General features: G+C 39.3%; 1 protein-coding gene across 10 annotated transcripts in view; it reads left to right on the forward strand.

Annotated features, from left to right (window-relative positions):
- Positions 1-18431, forward strand: part of patj (PATJ crumbs cell polarity complex component) — a 120271-nt gene that overhangs the window by 73738 nt on the left and 28102 nt on the right. For all 10 annotated transcript variants that reach the window (XM_089134812.1, XM_089134808.1, XM_089134823.1 and 7 more), the window contains exons 31-32: positions 12042-12238; positions 15127-15218. In XM_089134812.1, coding sequence (XP_088990938.1) covers positions 12042-12238; positions 15127-15218 — 289 coding nt within the window. The remainder of the gene's footprint in view (positions 1-12041; positions 12239-15126; positions 15219-18431) is intronic.

The raw sequence follows: 18431 nt of genomic DNA on the forward strand, positions 1-18431 counted from the left end.
TGTCTCAAACATGCACATGGTTTACTTACAGTTGTCTCTGCATATAAAGTATTTTAACATACAGAAAATGTACACAAATTACACACAGCCAATCAGAGTTGTTCCAGAACAACATTGAATATTTCATAGAGTTGTTTGTGAGCATGTGTGTACACGCCTCACACACATCTGCATCATGTCCCCATACTCAGGGGACGGCCAATCCGATTATCCCACCTCCCTCGAGCAGAATTCAATCTAAGAGACAAATATTGAATTATCCCAAGGAGCACCTGCACGTCCCTCTTGATTATAACCTCTACGCATATGGCTCTGCCTTATCAACATCAAAGACCCAGACCCATTTGGCTCTCGGTTTGAATAATTAATGCTGATTATTATTATTTTTTCAGCCTAAGATGTTTGTAGTATTAGACTTCAAAGGCAGCTCAGCCCCTCCATTTGCGTCACGCTGTTTAATTACCTCGACGTGGCCTTGTCATTCATAACGCAGCCTTGATGGAGCCGAATGAAAATCCCTTGAACAGACCCTTCCTCTGTATTGGTGAACAATATGCAACAAGCTTTAGCTCGTAATATGCTGTTTGGGGATCAGGAGATCCTTTTATTTTACATAAGAGGCCGTTTGTGCATTTAGTAGAGCCGACCGTTTTAAAAATAGCAATGGCATTGAGAGAAGACAATGAGGTGCCAGATTTATTGTTTATTTTTAATCACATCAATTCATTAGAAGTATTGTTTAAAAAAAACCCGAAAATGTACCTTTTTGTTTTGCTTTCAGTTTAAAAATATTTATTGGTAAAAAATTGGCTTTTTTTTTTTTTTTTTTTTTTTTGATGCAAAAAAGTTTAATGTTTTGTAGTGCTTGCATGGGTATCCACAAGTTTCCTACGCCCCATGAGGCCTTGCGTCAAAAGTGGGCGCGACTTCCGGTTTGAAGTAAACAAAGCGCTACTTGACATGCTTGACACTCGTTCATTCAACAGTTGACAGTCATTTAAGTTATAGCGATCCAAACTAGCTAACGATGTGGGAACACAACCTCAACGAAATTCAAAAGGGTGAAATAACAGTAACGTTACCTTTACCCTCCGCACTTTGGTTGGGAGTATAATAACATTATTAATAATCAATATCATCAAGGCATGGTGACAGACATTTGTACGAGCTGACAAACAATTAAAATAAAAAATACACACTTAGTCATTGTGCTTTGGAGTTTATTCAAAATTATAAATGAATGTGCTGCTTGAATACATTAACTGGCACATTTGGTATTCTGTCAACACAGGCTTTGATCCTGAGTTTAGGTGTAACATCAGTAGAGAACAGCCAAACACATGCTGATAGAGTTTATAGAATATTAAGAATAAACAAATGTACACAGGAAGATTCGTTGTCTTTTGGGAGGTGATGGAAACTTCAGTCGTTGGTAGGATCACTGTGATTTCGTTTTCAGCTTATGTTCAAAACAATCACGTTTAAGCCACTGAATTAGTTTAGTCCGGTTATACATACAACCGTGAACAGCAAATGTTGCCCCTGAGCTCCGTAACGACATCTCTCATAAAGATTGGCGTCAAATAGTAAAATAATTGTCCGAAAAACAGCTAGCCTCTTTGCTAACTAACACACAAAATACCATTGGAATGCTACTTCCGCCGCCTCACCGGAAGTTTCACCCACTTTATTTTTTACATGAGCGCCCCTCGGAAACTTGTGGATAGTGGAGGTTGCTCTATAGCACTCTCAAATGCAGTCTGTGGTCAGGATAAAGTTTCCCCGATGTGCATGAAATTTAGTGTGGTCATTGATAGAGGAGGACAAAGGTCGTTGAGGACAAAGTTGACTTCTGACCCCCCTCAACGGGAAGTCAGCCATCTTGGATGGAATTTTTGATGATCTAAATATTCATGAAAGTGAACAGATACATTTGTTTTAGTACATCTTTTGATTTGATACTGCAATTCGGTAGAGACATTATCGTCTTCACAGCGCCCCCTAGTTAAAAAATGCATATTTTGGTCCCCACAATATTTTTGCACACTCAACATTTAGCAATGATTTGGTCATGTTTTGGGTGTGGACACTGGAAATTTATTTATTGCTGTGGTTGCCACAGATTTTGTCTGATATTCACAAATTTTGGTCGAGACATTGTCCTCAACGTGACAAACATATTTATTTTATTTATTTTAAAACATTTTTTTTTGTTCATTTTAAGATAAGTATTTATATCAGTATTTTTATTATATTATTATAAAAAATTGACATTTCTAGATGTTTATCTACTATTCAAGCCAAGCATAACTATGTTGAGATCAGTTATCTACCTTTACCATGAAATAAAATGGCTCGAATTGCCCACCCGTAGTGTTCGCAGGTGTTTTTGCTCAGTGCATTTGGCTGGATAAATTCTTGAAGGGAGTTTTGGTGTATCTAAAAATATTACTATAAATTGGTGTATGTTTGTACAATGGAAAGAGACATAGAAGGGGAGGAAGCGCTCAGAGCAAGGGGACATGTCAGAGATTTTTATCATACAGACAAACTCCAGAGGGGGTGTGAGGTTTTCATGGAACAGATACTTTGTTTTTATTTTATTAAATTTACAAGACCTCTTTTTGGTGGAGGCATTGCGCAGTTATTAAGATCTGGGCTGACTGTGACCTCTCATGAGACCACTGTGACCTTGAGCAAAGACAACTAACCACAAGGTTTCTGTATAAGGAACGAAATAAGTGAAAATATTTACAGCACTTTTAGTATTTTAGTATTTTTATTCATTTAAATGCATTTCATTTGATATATATATATATTTCATTATCATGAAACTTTATTATTTGCATGCATTTTAAATCCATATCAGTTTAAACTAGATAGTTGTCTTTGCGCTCAGAAAGATGACTGTCAGACGGCGTGTTCCATGAGTATTAAACCAAGTTCTCTTTCACATCTTATTAAGCTGACAAATACACACAAGGTTATGTTAAAAAAACCACACCAAGTTCACATAATCACAGTCGTTTATGTCTGTAAATCTGTGTATAAAATTAAAAGCAGCCTAATATACAGTGCCTACTGCTGATATGCTGTTAATATGAATCTAACAACAAAATAAAAATGGTAACTCGAGTCTCTGCTCTTGATTGAATAACTTTAGTCGCTTGAATAAGAATACATTTCTTAAATCCTCTGGCGATGAAGTAAACATGGCTGGCTGTGTACAGCTCACTCAGGACGGGTCTATGCTAATAGGGCCGAGTCCGTCATCAGTAGTGGGCGGGGCCTGTGCAATGTGACGTCACAGAATCGCTAGAATCAGTAAACGGCTTGTTCTGATACACTGCTTTTGGTTTATGGGGATTAAAATAAAAGACTGGGTGGATTTTCACAATTATAGGGTGGTTACACACACTGCCGACACACATTTATGTTCAAATACGAGCTTTGCGTAATAGGTGTCCTTTTAAAATATTTGTATATTTTAAGAAGGGGTCATCATGTTTGGTGTCAAAGTTTGAAACCACCTGTACTAAGCTACACCATCCTTCCCTGCTGTATGATTAAACATGAAAATCAAATATTTCCCAGCCTCTCCTCCGTGTTTTACCCTTCCCACAGCGCAGCTCATCAGCCTCAATCCTCGGCGCTTTCTAATTAAACTAGCAGCAGCTGGCCCACCTTCCCTACAGATGTGTTTGGTTTCACTTCACACGTCTTTAGCTATCAGAACAATAATGTGCCAGTCAAGAGGAGTTGGAAAGTTGGCATGTGTCAGACAAAAACATACCTCTGAACGTCCTACCTCTGAACGAGTTCACAAACGAGTGAACACGGCTCAGAGTTTTGCAGCTCATCAGCGCTCCTTTGAGAGGGATGAGAGTTAAGTAAGGGTTAATGCCCGACGAGGTGTCCATTGTCAGGTTTTAATGGACGACGGCGAGGCGTAAACCGGCCGACGCGCAGCGGAGGGACGCGCAACCCGCTTATACCATGGTCACTTGCCAAATAAAACATTAGTTTATATTTTAATTAGGCTAAATCTAGTTTTTACAAATAATAACTTGCCTTGCCTGCCTGACTGTTTATTTAGCAACCGGATATATAGTCCGCTTAGCTCGTATCCCTTCAGTTTCACAAATGCATTTTTTTTTTCATGAAACACAAAGGTAGGCATAGTTTTTTTTTTTATTACACATAAAACAATTAATCAAACAACAATAAAAAAACAATTAGCTCTGATCTCCAGCGATTTGCGCTTAACGTTATAGAGGGCAATAAATTAATCAGATCAAAGAGAGGGTCATTTGCCTCAGGCTCCTTAGGCTTGAAACGCTGTAACGTTCAGCCTTCTCCTGCCTTGGTTGTCTGGACAGCTGCGTAAAACTCCCGCAGGGTCTCATTCAGGGGCGCGTTTCCCGAAAGCATCGTTATCCAACTATGGTCGCAAGTTACGTCGTTACCAATAGAGTTCAATGGAGCAGAGCAGCAGCGGTGTAATTTTCTCCGTTTTATTTACATTTTTTCTTTCTTCAGCAGCATACCAGTCGTCAAAGTTGCCATAGTCTCCATAAATGTTAAAAGAAATAGCACGAAGTCGCTCATTGTTGTATTAGGCTATAATATCTAACGTTAGATGATAGAGCATGTGACTGCCTGTTGCTATGGTTACTCACAGCCGTTGTAGGCAGCGCATTTATTTATTCATTTCGAATGGTAAACAGGCAGTTTCACCAGAACTACTTTACTAGGTGTCCTCTATCACTTTTTAACGGACACCCTGCAGCCAATCAGAATCGAGTATTCACCCAGACCATGGTATAACAACTGTTATGATATGTGCGGATGCAGCCACGCAGTATATAGCGTTGGTTTGAGAGCAAGCAGATCGATTCAAATGCATCAGCCATGAAAGAGGAAGGTAAGGAGTGCTGTGATCTCCCGAGGCTTTGATGAAAGACTAGCGTAGACAGATGTGAAGGTAGAACGTGTGCTATGTGCTGTCCTGGTATCGCACCAGAGAGACAAGTTTAAGATGTAGTTCGTCTCACTTGTGAGGTGAAGAAGCGAAGATGTTCTCAATGGGCTTTATGCACAGCTGCACTACTTCCTGAACTTCAGCCAACTCCTTTGTTTCCTGTCTTCCATTATTGGACAAACTGATTAATCCAAGTGTGCCTGACCTAAGTAGTCACAACAACAATAATCAGACATACCTGGATTATTGTTTTTTGCTCAAGCGGCGAGCGTCTGGCGTTTTTAGATCCCTAAAACTCTTTGGTGGACACACGGCCTAAGGGGCCTAAAGCATGCCAAGAAAACATCCCCCACACCATTGCACCACCACCACCAGCCTGCACAGTGGTAACAAGGCATGATGGATCCATGTTCTCATTCTGTTTACGCCAAATTCTGACTCTACCATCTGAATGTCTCAAAGGAAATCGAGACTCATCAGAGCAGGCAACATTTTTCCAGTCTTCAACTGCCCAATTTTGGTGAACTCTTGCCAATTGTAGCCTCTTTTTCCAATTTGTAGTGCAGATGAGTGGTACCCGGTGGGGTCTTCTGCTGTTGTAGCCCATCCGCCTCAAGGTTGTGTGTGTTGTGTGCTTTGCTGCATACCTCGGTTGTAACGAGTGGTTATTTCAGTCAAAGTTGCTTTTCTGTCAGATTCAATCAGTCGGCCCATTCTCCTCTGACCTCTAGCATCAACAAGGCATGTTAAATGTCAACTGTAAAATGTCAAGACTTTCTCAATCCACTTTAGAGTGTCTCTCACTTATATTTATACATTTTCTTCTTGTACATTTCTAAACAAGAAAACTTTGAATTGCCTCTCTTGTTGCAAGTATCTTAGAAAAAAGCATCTGCTAAATTAGTAATTCAAGGTTGGGAGCCACTGATATGTAGAATTAACACACAGTACAGGTACAGTAAATAAAAATCTAATTTTAGTGTCATACTGTATATTGTCCATGCCATAAAGGGTCCTTTTTCAACAAATAGCACTATAGGGAGCAACTGTGCTATTAAATTACTTTGCTGTATTTGTACAGTGGAGTAAAACTTTTGAATAAGGCCATGTTCCCTTCTCATTATTGTAGTTTATGCACACCGTCTGGCACACAAAGTCCTTGAGCTTATGCCAATATCTCTCTGGCACAACTTCTCCCTTGGTGTAGATGGAGGGCGACCTATAGTGAGGGTCCGGAAAATGATGAAGGGCCAGTATTAGTAAAGCAGTCTCCATTTTTTTTCCCCCCCTTTCTCTGAATGATGAGATCAAATACATATACACTGTAGATATGTAATACAGTGTAACATAGATGTTGCTTGCAGAAAATGTAGGGTTTTTTTCCAATACACTGATACTTTTTCTAACATATAGATAGTTACAGTGTGAAAACTGGGCAATCTTTGACACTTTGGTCTCTACAAGCAATTTCTGCGTTACGATTGGCTGCCTGACCTCTAATAACTAGGCAGTGCGACACGCGTGAGCTGCTCTGTGATTCCTAATATATTCAAGGATGGGTTCGCTGCACACCTCTCAATCAAGATAAAAGTCTTGAAGGTGACTCGTCTTTCGCCTGAGGCGTTAAACTGAGGTCTTGACTCTCTGTGGTCATTAAAAATCCCAGAATGTCTTTTGAAAGAGAGTAAGGGTGTAACCCCGACATCCTGGCCAAATTTGCCCATTGGCCTCTCTCCATCATTATGGTCTCCTAATCATCCCCATATACTGATTGGTTTCATCATTCTCTCCTCTCTACCAATAAGCCAGTTTGTGGTTGGTATTCTGGTACAATATGGCTGCTGCGACATCATCCAGGTGGATGCTGGTTGAGGTGATCCCCCATTTCCATTTGAAAAGCGCTTTAAATGCCAAGAAAAGCACTATATAAATCCAGAGAGGAGATTTTCTCTTGTTCTTTCTATTAGATAGTGCAGCTGCCTTAAGGTTATTCAAATGTTAGTACAGTATTTGCTAGCATGTTAATAGTTTTTGCTGTCATTTGTACTTGTACAACATCATAGTAGTCATTTCTCATTGTGGTTTTGAATATCCCAGCATCAATCATTCATGTCTTCATGCTTCATGCATTATAAGCCTCTTGAGTGAACTGAAGCAACATGTATGGGTTTATCCAACTACATAATGAATTTTCTTGAATTGTCATGCTGTCTAGGGTGCCAATGAATGACATCCTAGTCCCTAGATGTTATATTAAAGCAGAATCCTTCATACTCAGAGTTGAAATGTTAAGACTGAACTAACGATTGATGATCTAGTAATAATTGCTGATCCTCTGAAAATCCACAAAAAAAATCCCTGGTGCCAAATGTAGGAATTGGGCTATGAAATATTAAATCTCACAAATACAAATCTATCCCAATTCGTAAGCTATATAAAGTTGCCCTTTCTCAATGTCTCAATGTTTCTCGTTGTTCTCTAAACCCTAGTTTTTAATGTTTTTAAAGTAACAGGCACTGTGCCAGGGTAAATTTATTCTTAATTGTTCCTCTAAATGCATCAACAAGAATATTTTTAGTGCCCCCAAAAGAGCATAAACCAACAGCAACCAATACTTTCCCTGTTTTGCAGGGAATATGCATAAAAATCTCCTATCTCTTATCTTAATGGACTGCACCAGTTATGAGACACAGACACTGTCTATTTTGACCTCACTTACATCTCTCACTTTATATCTCCTCTCTTTCCTCACTCAAGAGGTGTGACACTCTCACTTCATCTATTTGCCGAACTCTTATGTCACTGCTTCTGACCTTCCGAAGCTTATAATTAGGCCTCTCGCATAGTAGTAGTGCTCTCTAAATGCGCCGCCAAAGAGCTAAACCGCTGTGTAAAGGAAACGGGGAATAGCTTTTATTAAAAGTGCGAAAGGTCACAAATCCCCTCCCGTACATGCGACAGCTGTGGTTTTAATCAAGAATGGCTGCCGTGCCGCTTTAAAGAGCTACGGTAAGTGTCGCGTGGGATTTATTGAAGTTTGAAAGTGTATGAAAAAGTTGTTAAAAAGTATGAAACATCTTCACTGACCATCTGCCAATGTCCTCATTTTGTTTAGGTATCTAAAACCAGCCAACAAATTGCCAGGTTTTCTTTGATTGCGTATTGCGAAGTTCCCTCATGATTTCTCATCAATCAAGTCCTAACTGATGGTTTAAAAGTGCCAGCGAATCTTCTCCGTCTGAAGTGTTTTGTCTCTTTATGCCCACCAGCAGCACCTACAGTGAATTTGGATAGCATGAACACTGAAGAACCCTCAAAAAATCTCTCCATCCATTAAGGTCTTTTGAGATTCATGAGAAGCAGCTGGCTTGGAAGATTATCAAATGTTCACTACTTTTCTTTAAAGTCCCAGCTCAGTCCCCATTTCCACAGTCATATAATATAGACCTTTGTGAGGTGCGAGATGAGTAAAAGCAAAGTGAGACCTTTTGCAGGAAGTGCCGGAGGATAACCAAGGCCTAGTTTTGATAGGAGCTTGTGTCCACCAAAGCGTTTTTCCACACGCTTGGCATATATTTTCAATGGGAGCGCCGTGTCTTTTAAACGAAATGAGCGTAACGAGGCGCTGAGGAGGGGCGGGACTAATGCCACACCGACCAACGACATCAACCAACAGAGCTAAACGACCAAAATGGCAGTGTTGTGCACTCGAAAGTCGGACTCAGCCTCAAGACCATGTTTTAATGGACTCGGTCTTGTCATGGACTTGTGTGCATTTTGACTCGGAATTGACTCGTACTCGAACATATTGGGAGTCGGGACTCGGACTTATTCCCTAGTCCACTCGAGTGTCATTCAAAATATGTCATGATTATTACTGTATGTTAATATTTCTTTAAATTGTTGTTTGATTGAAACGTCCAATGATTGCTGACTTTCTTGTGCGCAACTGCGCATGACTTGAGACTATAATGTTCGCGGCACGCAAATGCAGCAGGACCCAGGTCAGATGGGTCAGATGTGATGTGGAGCCTCTAGCTCAACTATGTATTAAAATGTCTACCATATCATCCATAATTCAGTTTGCATATAAGAGCCACGCAGAATTCGTGTGCAGTAATGTTATGTGAAAGAGCACTTACTGATTGTAATAATTGTAAGTCATATTTATAATAAAATTACCTTTACACCACTATGTAGCCTTTTTACCATTACAGTGTACATGATTCCATGGTATATTTGGTTTACTGTATGAGTATGGTGCCAATTTTATTGTTACCACCAAATATTTTATATAGTCTTGAAGATATCTTTAAGTCTGGTTTGAGACCCAACCTTAGGTTATCTAACCTCTCTGGTCTCGACTCGGACTCGACTGTCTTTGGTCTCGGACTCGACTCGGACTCGACTGTCTTTGGTCTCGGACTCGCCTCGGACTCGACTGTCTTTGGTCTCGGACTCGACTCGGACTCGACTGTCTTTGGTCTCGGACTCGACTCGGACTCGACTGTCTTTGGTCTCGGACTCGACTCGGACTCGACTGTCTTTGGTCTCGGTCTCGACATGGACTCGACTGTCTTTGGTCTCGGACTCGACTCGGACTCGACTGTCTTTACGCTCGGTCTCGACTCGGACTCGACTGTCTTTGGTCTCGGACTCGACTCGGACTCGACTGTCTTTGGTCTCGGTCTCGACATGGACTCGACTGTCTTTGGTCTCGACTCGGACTCGACTGTCTTTAGTCTCGGTCTCGACTTGGACTCGATTGTCTTTGGTCTCGACTTGGACTCGATTGTCTTTGGTCTCGGTCTAGACTTGGTCTCGGTCTCGACTTGGACTCGACTGTCTTTGGTCTCGGACTCGACTGTCTTTGGTCTCGGACTCGACTGTCTTTGGTCTCGGACTCGACTTGGACTCGACTGTCTTTGGTCTCGGTCTCGACATGGACTCGACTGTCTTTGGTCTCGGACTCGACTGTCTTTGGTCTCGGACTCGACTCGGACTCGACTGTCTTTGGTCTCGGACTCGACTTGGACTCGACTGTCTTTGGTCTCGGACTCGACTCGGACTCGACTGTCTTTGGTCTCGGATTCGACTGTCTTTGGTCTCGGACTCGACTTGGACTCGACTGTCTTTGGTCTCGGTCTCGACATGGACTCGACTGTCTTTGGTCTCGGACTCGACTGTCTTTGGTCTCGGACTCGACTTGGACTCGACTGTCTTTGGTCTCGGACTCGACTGTCTTTGGTCTCGGACTCGACTGTCTTTGGTCTCGGACTCGACTGTCTTTGGTCTCGGATTCGACTTGGACTCGACTGTCTTTGGTCTCGGTCTCGACATGGACTCGATTGTCTTTGGTCTCGGACTCGACTCGGACTCGACTGTCTTTGGTCTCGGACTCGACTGTCTTTGGTCTCGGACTCGACTGTCTTTGGTCTCGGACTCGACTGTCTTTGGTCTCGGACTCGACTTGGACTCGACTGTCTTTGGTCTCGGTCTCGACATGGACTCGACTGTCTTTGGTCTCGGACTCAACTCGGACTCAAGTGTCTTTGGTCTCGGACTCGACTGTCTTTGGTCTCGGTCTCGACATGGACTCGACTGTCTTTGGTCTCGGTCTCGACTGTCTTTGGTCTCGGATTCGACTGTCTTTGGTCTCGGACTCGGACTCGACTGTCTTTGGTCTCGGACTCGGACTCGACTGTCTTTGGTCTCGGTCTCGACATGGACTCGACTGTCTTTGGTCTCGGACTCGACTCGGACTCGACTGTCTTTGGTCTCAGACTCGACTGTCTTTGGTCTCGGTCTCGACTTGGACTCGACTGTCTTTGGTCTCTGACTCGACTGTCTTTGGTCTCGGATTCGACTGTCTTTGGTCTCGGACTCGACTTGGACTCGACTGTCTTTGGTCTCGGTCTCGACATGGACTCGACTGTCTTTGGTCTCGGGCTCGACATGGACTCGACTGTCTTTGGTCTCGGACTCGACTCGAACTCGACTGTCTTTGGTTTCAAACTCGACTGTCTTTGGTCTCGGACTCGACTCGGACTCGACTGTCTTTGGTCTCGGATTCGACTGTCTTTGGTCTCGACTGCCTTTGGTCTCGGACTCGACTGTCTTTGGTCTCGGACTCGACCCTCTATGGTCTCGGTCTTGAGTGAGCTGGTCTCAACTACAACACTGCAAAATGGATGAAAAATAATTTTTTTGTATGAAACAAATTATCTGCGAAATCAGTTCCAAGTAAACTGTGCTGCGGATATTCTGTATCATAGCAACGAAACTTCTCAACGGAAAAAGCGCTGCGCTGCCAAAACACTCTCAAGCGCCCAAAGCACGGCGTCTTCAGCAGAGCGTCTAGCATTTTCAGCTGGCTAAAAACGCATTGGTGGACACACGGCCCTAGGGTCGCATGTGCCGATTAAATGCTGCAGGTCTTTCTCCCAACTGTTTGGCATTGTGTGAACATGAATCAATTACTTGAGCTCTGTAAGTCAAGATGTAATATCACCTGAGCCTTGAGCTGTAAAAGATTAATTTCTGTTCTCCACTCAACCTGGAAAATCTCTAGTACCACATTTCGAGGTTTTGTCATTCTGTTCAGAGAAAATTAAAATGAGTCTAGTCAACCTAAAGGGCTCTTAAAATTCCCGTCCATGTGATGCTTAAGTTTCGCAGAAATAGAGTTAAAATGATCCCATGTCGGGCGTCACAGTTGACTGCATGCATTATTTGCGATCAAGAGGAAGCAGTAAATTCACATTAGGTTAGAAGAAATAAATTTCGATTGGACTTGTATTCAATAGCACTGCATCTGGTGACATAACGTGTTTGGACGCCACACTAGTCTGAGATACCGAGGACGTTCTCGAAATGAAAAATGACTTGCTCTTCTAGCCCTGGGGCTTTTCAGATTGCATGTCAATACTGTTTACTATACTCTGCCTGAAGGACTGAATAGATGCTCATGTAAACAATACCTTTATCTTTCTCCTCTAGGAGAGGAATTGCTTTTATTTCCAGCCCTATTCCCTATCTGACGTGTCCTCTTTTGCTTTAGAGGTGATCAGGCAGAGGTATGCGGACCTGCCAGGAGAGCTGCTGATCGTGGATCTGGAGAAAGACCGGAACGGCTTGGGCCTCAGCCTGGCCGGGAACAGGGATCGTTCCTGTATGAGCATCTTTGTGGTGGGGATCAGCACTGGAGGGCCGGCCAGCCACGACGGGCGCATCAAAGTGGGCGACGAGCTGTTAGAGGTGAAACGCACATACATACTCTTAATTTGATCAGAAATTACATTACCAATTTATATATACGTATATATAATATTTAATATTAATCAATTCATTAATATTAAATTATTATTTTTTAATTTAATAACATGAATAAATTGTTGTTCTAAAGGTAATATATAATTGAATATACAATTATTAGTTCTTTAATATTATTTATAATTAGTATTAATAAGTGACATGTAATAATTATCTGTATTAAAATTTAAAAATATATTAAAACAAACTGTCCCTATGAATTTTTTAAACAAAGTGACTCTAACCGACTGCCCGGTGAGGAATTATGGGTCAGGGCTCAGGATGTAGAAGCTATCTATCCCTCTCTCTTTCATTTTTTTTTCTTTCTCTACATAATAGCCTTTTCCTGTTGAGCCCCTTGTAATCCAAGGGGAAAATGGCGGTTCCTGTCAATTTCTTTCTCATTCTGGTTTAATATTGAATGAAGCATGGGTCGTCTGGGTCATTCTCATACAGGCAAAATCACTTTGAAACTTGTGCAAACGAGAAGTGCAAGGTTTTGCCTCATGGCTGGATGAATTTCAAATAAAGCCACCTGCCCTCAGTTTCACTATCTCGGTCTGCTCTTGCTGATCACTTTCTCTCCCGCCGCCTCCTCCGGCTCGCTTTATCTCTCTCAGCTCCTTCCAACCCCAGAATCTCACCACAAGACAATTCATTGCAGAACTTGAAACAATGTACAAGGCTGACAACATCAGTTCACATTTGTAATGGTTTTATTTATGTTTAAATTAGAATTGAATTGGCCACGCCCCACAGGAAGTTGAATTTGGAATTTAACGGACTGGATTTAAATTTGAAATTGTGCATTTTTGTAACTCAAAAAAAAATATTGATAACTATATTAATTTTGAAAAATAAATTAAATCCAAACTTATGCAGGTGATTAATAATAGCTAATATTTCTGGAAATAGTCTGCATGTTGTGTGTATTATAATATTGTAATGGGTAATTCATATTTAAAGGTGCATTGTGTAATATTTAGGAGGATTTGTTGATAGAAATGCAATATCATATACATAACTACTGTATGTTTGCAGTTTTTATCTACATACATCGTGGGTCTCCTTACATTGCAATGCGCCACCATGTTTCTACAGTAGCCCTAAACGGACAAACGCGTTTCATTACTATGTTCTTCATGCAAAGAAGCTAGCCAAAGTCAGCGAATAAAAAAAAACTGACACAATGATGAATAAGTAACAATAATATTCGCAATTACATATCGCTTTACTGAATAATTAAGTAAACCTCATTTCTTAAGAAACCTCATTGCTTTACTGGCTACTCTCTGCTGTCTCAGACGACGACGTCTTTTCCTGTCGGCCGCCATAACTTCTGTTGGTTGCAATTTGCCACATCACCACTAGATGATGCTAAGAATTACACAGTGCACCTTTAAGAAGCGAATATATCATTAAAATCTACAATTTCAGTTGGCAATCAAATGACTCTGAGATCTGTTTGCTTCTTCAAACTACATTCAATTTAGTATCATTGAGATAATATATTTATTTATTAACATTTTAAGTGAGTTTTTTTATATTTTATATTTTTTTATTTTAGTTAAAGGATCAGTCATTTTGTTATACGCGTGTCATTTTTATAAATTTTTAGTTTTTGTTTTATTTATTTTAGTATATCAAGTTTAACTAAAAAAGGATAAATGTTGCTTTTAACAACAACTTATTTACTATTAATTATGCATAATTACAAGTAACTAACCCTAACCATAACTCTATGGTAAGTACAAGTAGTTAATTAAAATACTCAGTACTTATTTGAGTAAATAAAATGTAACTACGTCACCTTAAAATGAAGTGTAACAAAATGTTTTTTTCTTTGTTTTAGTTTCAGTTAACTATAATAACTCTAATTCAGAAAGCCATTCACAATTCATTTCTGAATTAACTCGGCTGGTCCAGACCCGGCTGTGTCCCACAATACATTCCCCAATCTTTTTCCCGTCCAGATGGCATTTTGGTTTCCACATTAGTTTCCTCCTCGGAATTACCTATCGATTTAGCAATTTGGTCGACACGTATGAATGCGGCATTTTGCTGTGGAATTTGATGCTCGGCACACCCGAGGCTCAGAGCCGTTACTCGCTCACCTTTGTAATATCTATCTCCATTAGACGTGAAGGCGCTGTGATATTAGTCACGATCCACTAGTGCTCCAGCTAATGATTCTGTCACAGGTGATTGGAGACACAAGTCAACCGGTCTCAAATACGTGTTCACAAACCCAGATACGGTTAGTGGTAACCAGTTCGCAGTGTGTCCTGTTGAACTTACAAATCTTGCAAAGGAAACTCTCATTAAAACGTTCCATCACTGTGAAAAAAATCAATAAGTTATGACAACATATATTTTTATATTGCTTTAACTCATTTTTCATATACGTTTTTAGTGCGTTCAATTAAGTTGAAATGACTTGAACATCCAAGTTGATTGTACTTAGAAAATTTAAAACAGTAAAAAAATTTTGTGATGTGGTTCTAGCGCATGACTTTTTTTGGAAGAAAATAAGTATGTGTACATTTTTTTCGATTTACTTAGTTTACTGTATATAAGTTCGAACTTACAAACATTGCTAAAGAAAATCTTGCTAAAGAAGGAACAAAGTACCATGGTATTACCACAGGATTTTTAGGCATGTCGTTTAATAGTAATCCCATCACATACGTTTTACCTCCGTTTCCGTGAACCCTTTCAATTTACGTAGATTACGGTGTATAAATTGGTCATGAAATATGATAAACCTACAACCCTACTGTTTTTTTTTTCATTGACAAATCATGGTTTTGTCTAATTTGTTGTGCTTCCCTCAGATAAACAGCCAGGTGTTGTACGGCAGGAGCCACCAGAACGCATCAGCCATAATAAAAAGCGCCGCGTCAAAGGTGAAACTCGTCCTGGTCAGGTAAGAAACCCTCAGAGACGACCCTCAGCCTGCTGTTTTTTCACACTACCATCTGTTCATTTGCTAAAATGACTCATTTCAGCTTTGGTATAAAATTTTTATTATATAATATTGTAATATAATGGGATTTATAATATTGTAATCAGTGACTAATTCCTTGAAAGCTCTAAAATGTATAACAATTTAATTATTATTTTTATTCTTGTTTTGTTTGTTTAAGCTTGTTTTGGTCCTTGATTTGGTTTTTAATTTTTGTTTTGTTCATTTAGTTAGGTTTGGTCATTTTGGTTTTCGTTTTGTTTGTTTTAGTTTAGTTTACTTGTTTATTTTGGTTTGGTTTAGTTTAGTTTGGCCGTTTTGTGAAGATACATTTGCATAAGATTATTTTATTTTATATTATTTATTTTAATAGCTGAGAGTATGTAATTATATCAGATTATATCTGTCTCGTCACTTCCTAATACCGAATCAAACGAATGCTTGTTTCTGTGTTCAGAGCTTACATGTGACATTGGTGCAGCTTATGTGATACTTGATGGCATTTCTGCAGACATGTCATACCATCCAGAGACTGAGAAATGATATGGTGTTATAGACTGGAACTGTTATCACTATATAACATTGATAGCACAGAGATGCAATACAGAGTAAAAACAACACAGCCCTTCAGTCCATCATGAACGAACGCTGATTCTGTCATTACAGGCATAATCAGAGGCTTATCATCTGTTTCTGTTCATATCTTGTGTTTTCATGAGAGTATTTTTTAGCTTGACCTTTATTTGCCAGATTGTTTTGTCAGGTTTTGCTGATAATGGCTGTGTAATGATGACACTTATATCTCTTCGCTATCTACTGCTAATCATCAGTCAACGAAATGTGACAGCGCAATTTAAGGCTATCAAAACAAATGTTAAAGTGCCACTGAATATTAATAGATTGGCTTTAATGAATGCATTGCCATCAGTCCAGTGGGTGGGATTTGGGAGGATTTTTTTGTCATTTAGACTATTCTGAAAGCCATTGTAAATGATTTGTATTGGGTCAAAAGTCATTCGTCAACACATGACGGAATGTCGGAGAAAAGCATGTTGCCATGGCAACATAACTGGTCAGTGATAAAGACTTAAAACATGTCCACCTGTGATGTGAATGGCTAGTGTCATTGTGGATGGTTACCAAGTTTTTTAGTAAAGGGATTTTGGAACTGAATGAAATCTGGACTAGTTCCCATTATCCTTAGATCAAATTTGGTGTTGTTTGAAAATAATTTAAGATTCGATTGTTTCATAAATTTTGATCATCAGCGACGAACTTACCTTGACAAACGCACAGTAATTGTGTACAGAGACAATAACGCCAAGGTGAACACTAACAGAAGGAGGGATGTAGCAAGCGATATTCATCAATAGGATCTTGAGGAAGAGGCTCAGTGGATTTATAGTGCAACATCTCAATTCATCTGCCCAATCAGTCCTTATCGATCGGAGTGTAGAAAACTGCCAAGAGACATGTGGGAACATGAGAAGTAGAGAGCGAGCAAGACCAATTTTGGCGTCATCGATAGGATTGGATCCATTTTTCTTGGACAAATAAAAAAAATTCTCAATCACAAATAAGATAAAAGTAACACTTAACAATGAGGTTTCATTAGTTAACATGAATTAAGAATGAACAATTCTTCTGCAGCATTTATTGATTTTAGTTAATGTTAATCTCAACATTTAATCATATGTTATTAAATTCAAAAGTTGTATTTAAGTTAGGGCTAATGTACATCCAGCCGGTTGTCTCTCAAAATAAACCCCGACATGGTGATGAGGACCCGATGTGAAGCCAAGTGGATGTACATTATATCCCGCATATTACACGACTTGCCGCCTAATGGACATTTAAGAGATATGGTATAGAGTCATACCACTTGTTGCACAGCATTTCTCCACATAAATAATAATGAAGATAAGAGATCTTCAATCTTAGTCAAACTTCGAATCTTAGTCACAAAATGGCAGCAGTTAAAGAGAGAGTGAGTCCATGATACTGGTTGGCATAATTAAGTAACTGTACACAAAATATTGACTCGACTGAGTTTTAATAATTTATTAGCTCACCAAATGCAAAACTTCCACAAAGAAAACCCAGTCTTAGCAATGTAACCCTGATGAGCCTGTGTTATCTGCTTTGAGAGGTTGTTATCTGGGATTAACATACCATTTGATGGCGCGATTGACCAATCGGAATCAAGTATTCCACAGAGCTGTGTAATAACATTAGTTAACCTTCAAATGGTCTGTGTTTCCTGTTTACACTTCTAGGCTTCGGGGTCTATACGACCCCAACAATTGATCAATTGTACAAAAAATATACATTTTTAGTCATGCAAATAGTATATCATTTTTTATGTTTACTTCTCATCTATTCATTAAGGCTGTGTTTTTGGACATATAAAGTACTTTTGAATCCATATACCACACAATTCCTCAACTACACCATTTGCTTGCAAATGAAATATTATTTTTTTATGATACATTGCATTTATGCTAGTACTAGGCTTCATTTCTGTGTAAAAAAATTCTGATTTATGCCGATTTTTTTTTTTTTTTTTTTTTTTTGACGCATGAAGAAAATATATTTAGTTTTTTTGTTTGTTTGTTTGTTTTTCACATTTCCCATTCATTTCAATGTGGGATCATATTGACCCCGAAGACCAGAAGTGTAAAACGTTTGTTTTTTACATACCTTCAGAACAACTGATGCAACCCCAGTGTATATATTTTTTTGTGTGTATAGATAGATAATGTATGAAAAAATCTTACAAAATTTTATTCCACTGAGATGAAGGGAACCTTTTTTTTATTAAGTAATAAAATATAGACCCCATGACCCAATTGAGGGCTAATGCACTGTGAACTAACATGAAAAAATGACTTTTTTATTAACTAATATTAACAAAGAGATTAATATACTGTAACAAATGTATTGCTTTTAACAAATGTGACCTTATTGTGAAGCATTACCATAAAACTAAAATACAGTACCTGTCAAAAGTTTGTCAACATAAAAAAAAAGAAGCCACATGTATTAAAATAGAAATTTTGAGATGTAACAATATTTCACAATATTACTATTTTTACTGTATTTTTGATCAAATAAATGCAGACTTCTTTCAAAAACAAAATATCGTATCGTTTTCAAACTTTTGACAGGTACTGT

The sequence above is a fragment of the Pimephales promelas genome, chromosome 2 (assembly GCF_988280905.1).
Source record: "Pimephales promelas chromosome 2, fPimPro1.hap1.1, whole genome shotgun sequence".
In the NCBI taxonomy this organism is placed as follows: Eukaryota; Metazoa; Chordata; class Actinopteri; order Cypriniformes; family Leuciscidae; genus Pimephales; species Pimephales promelas.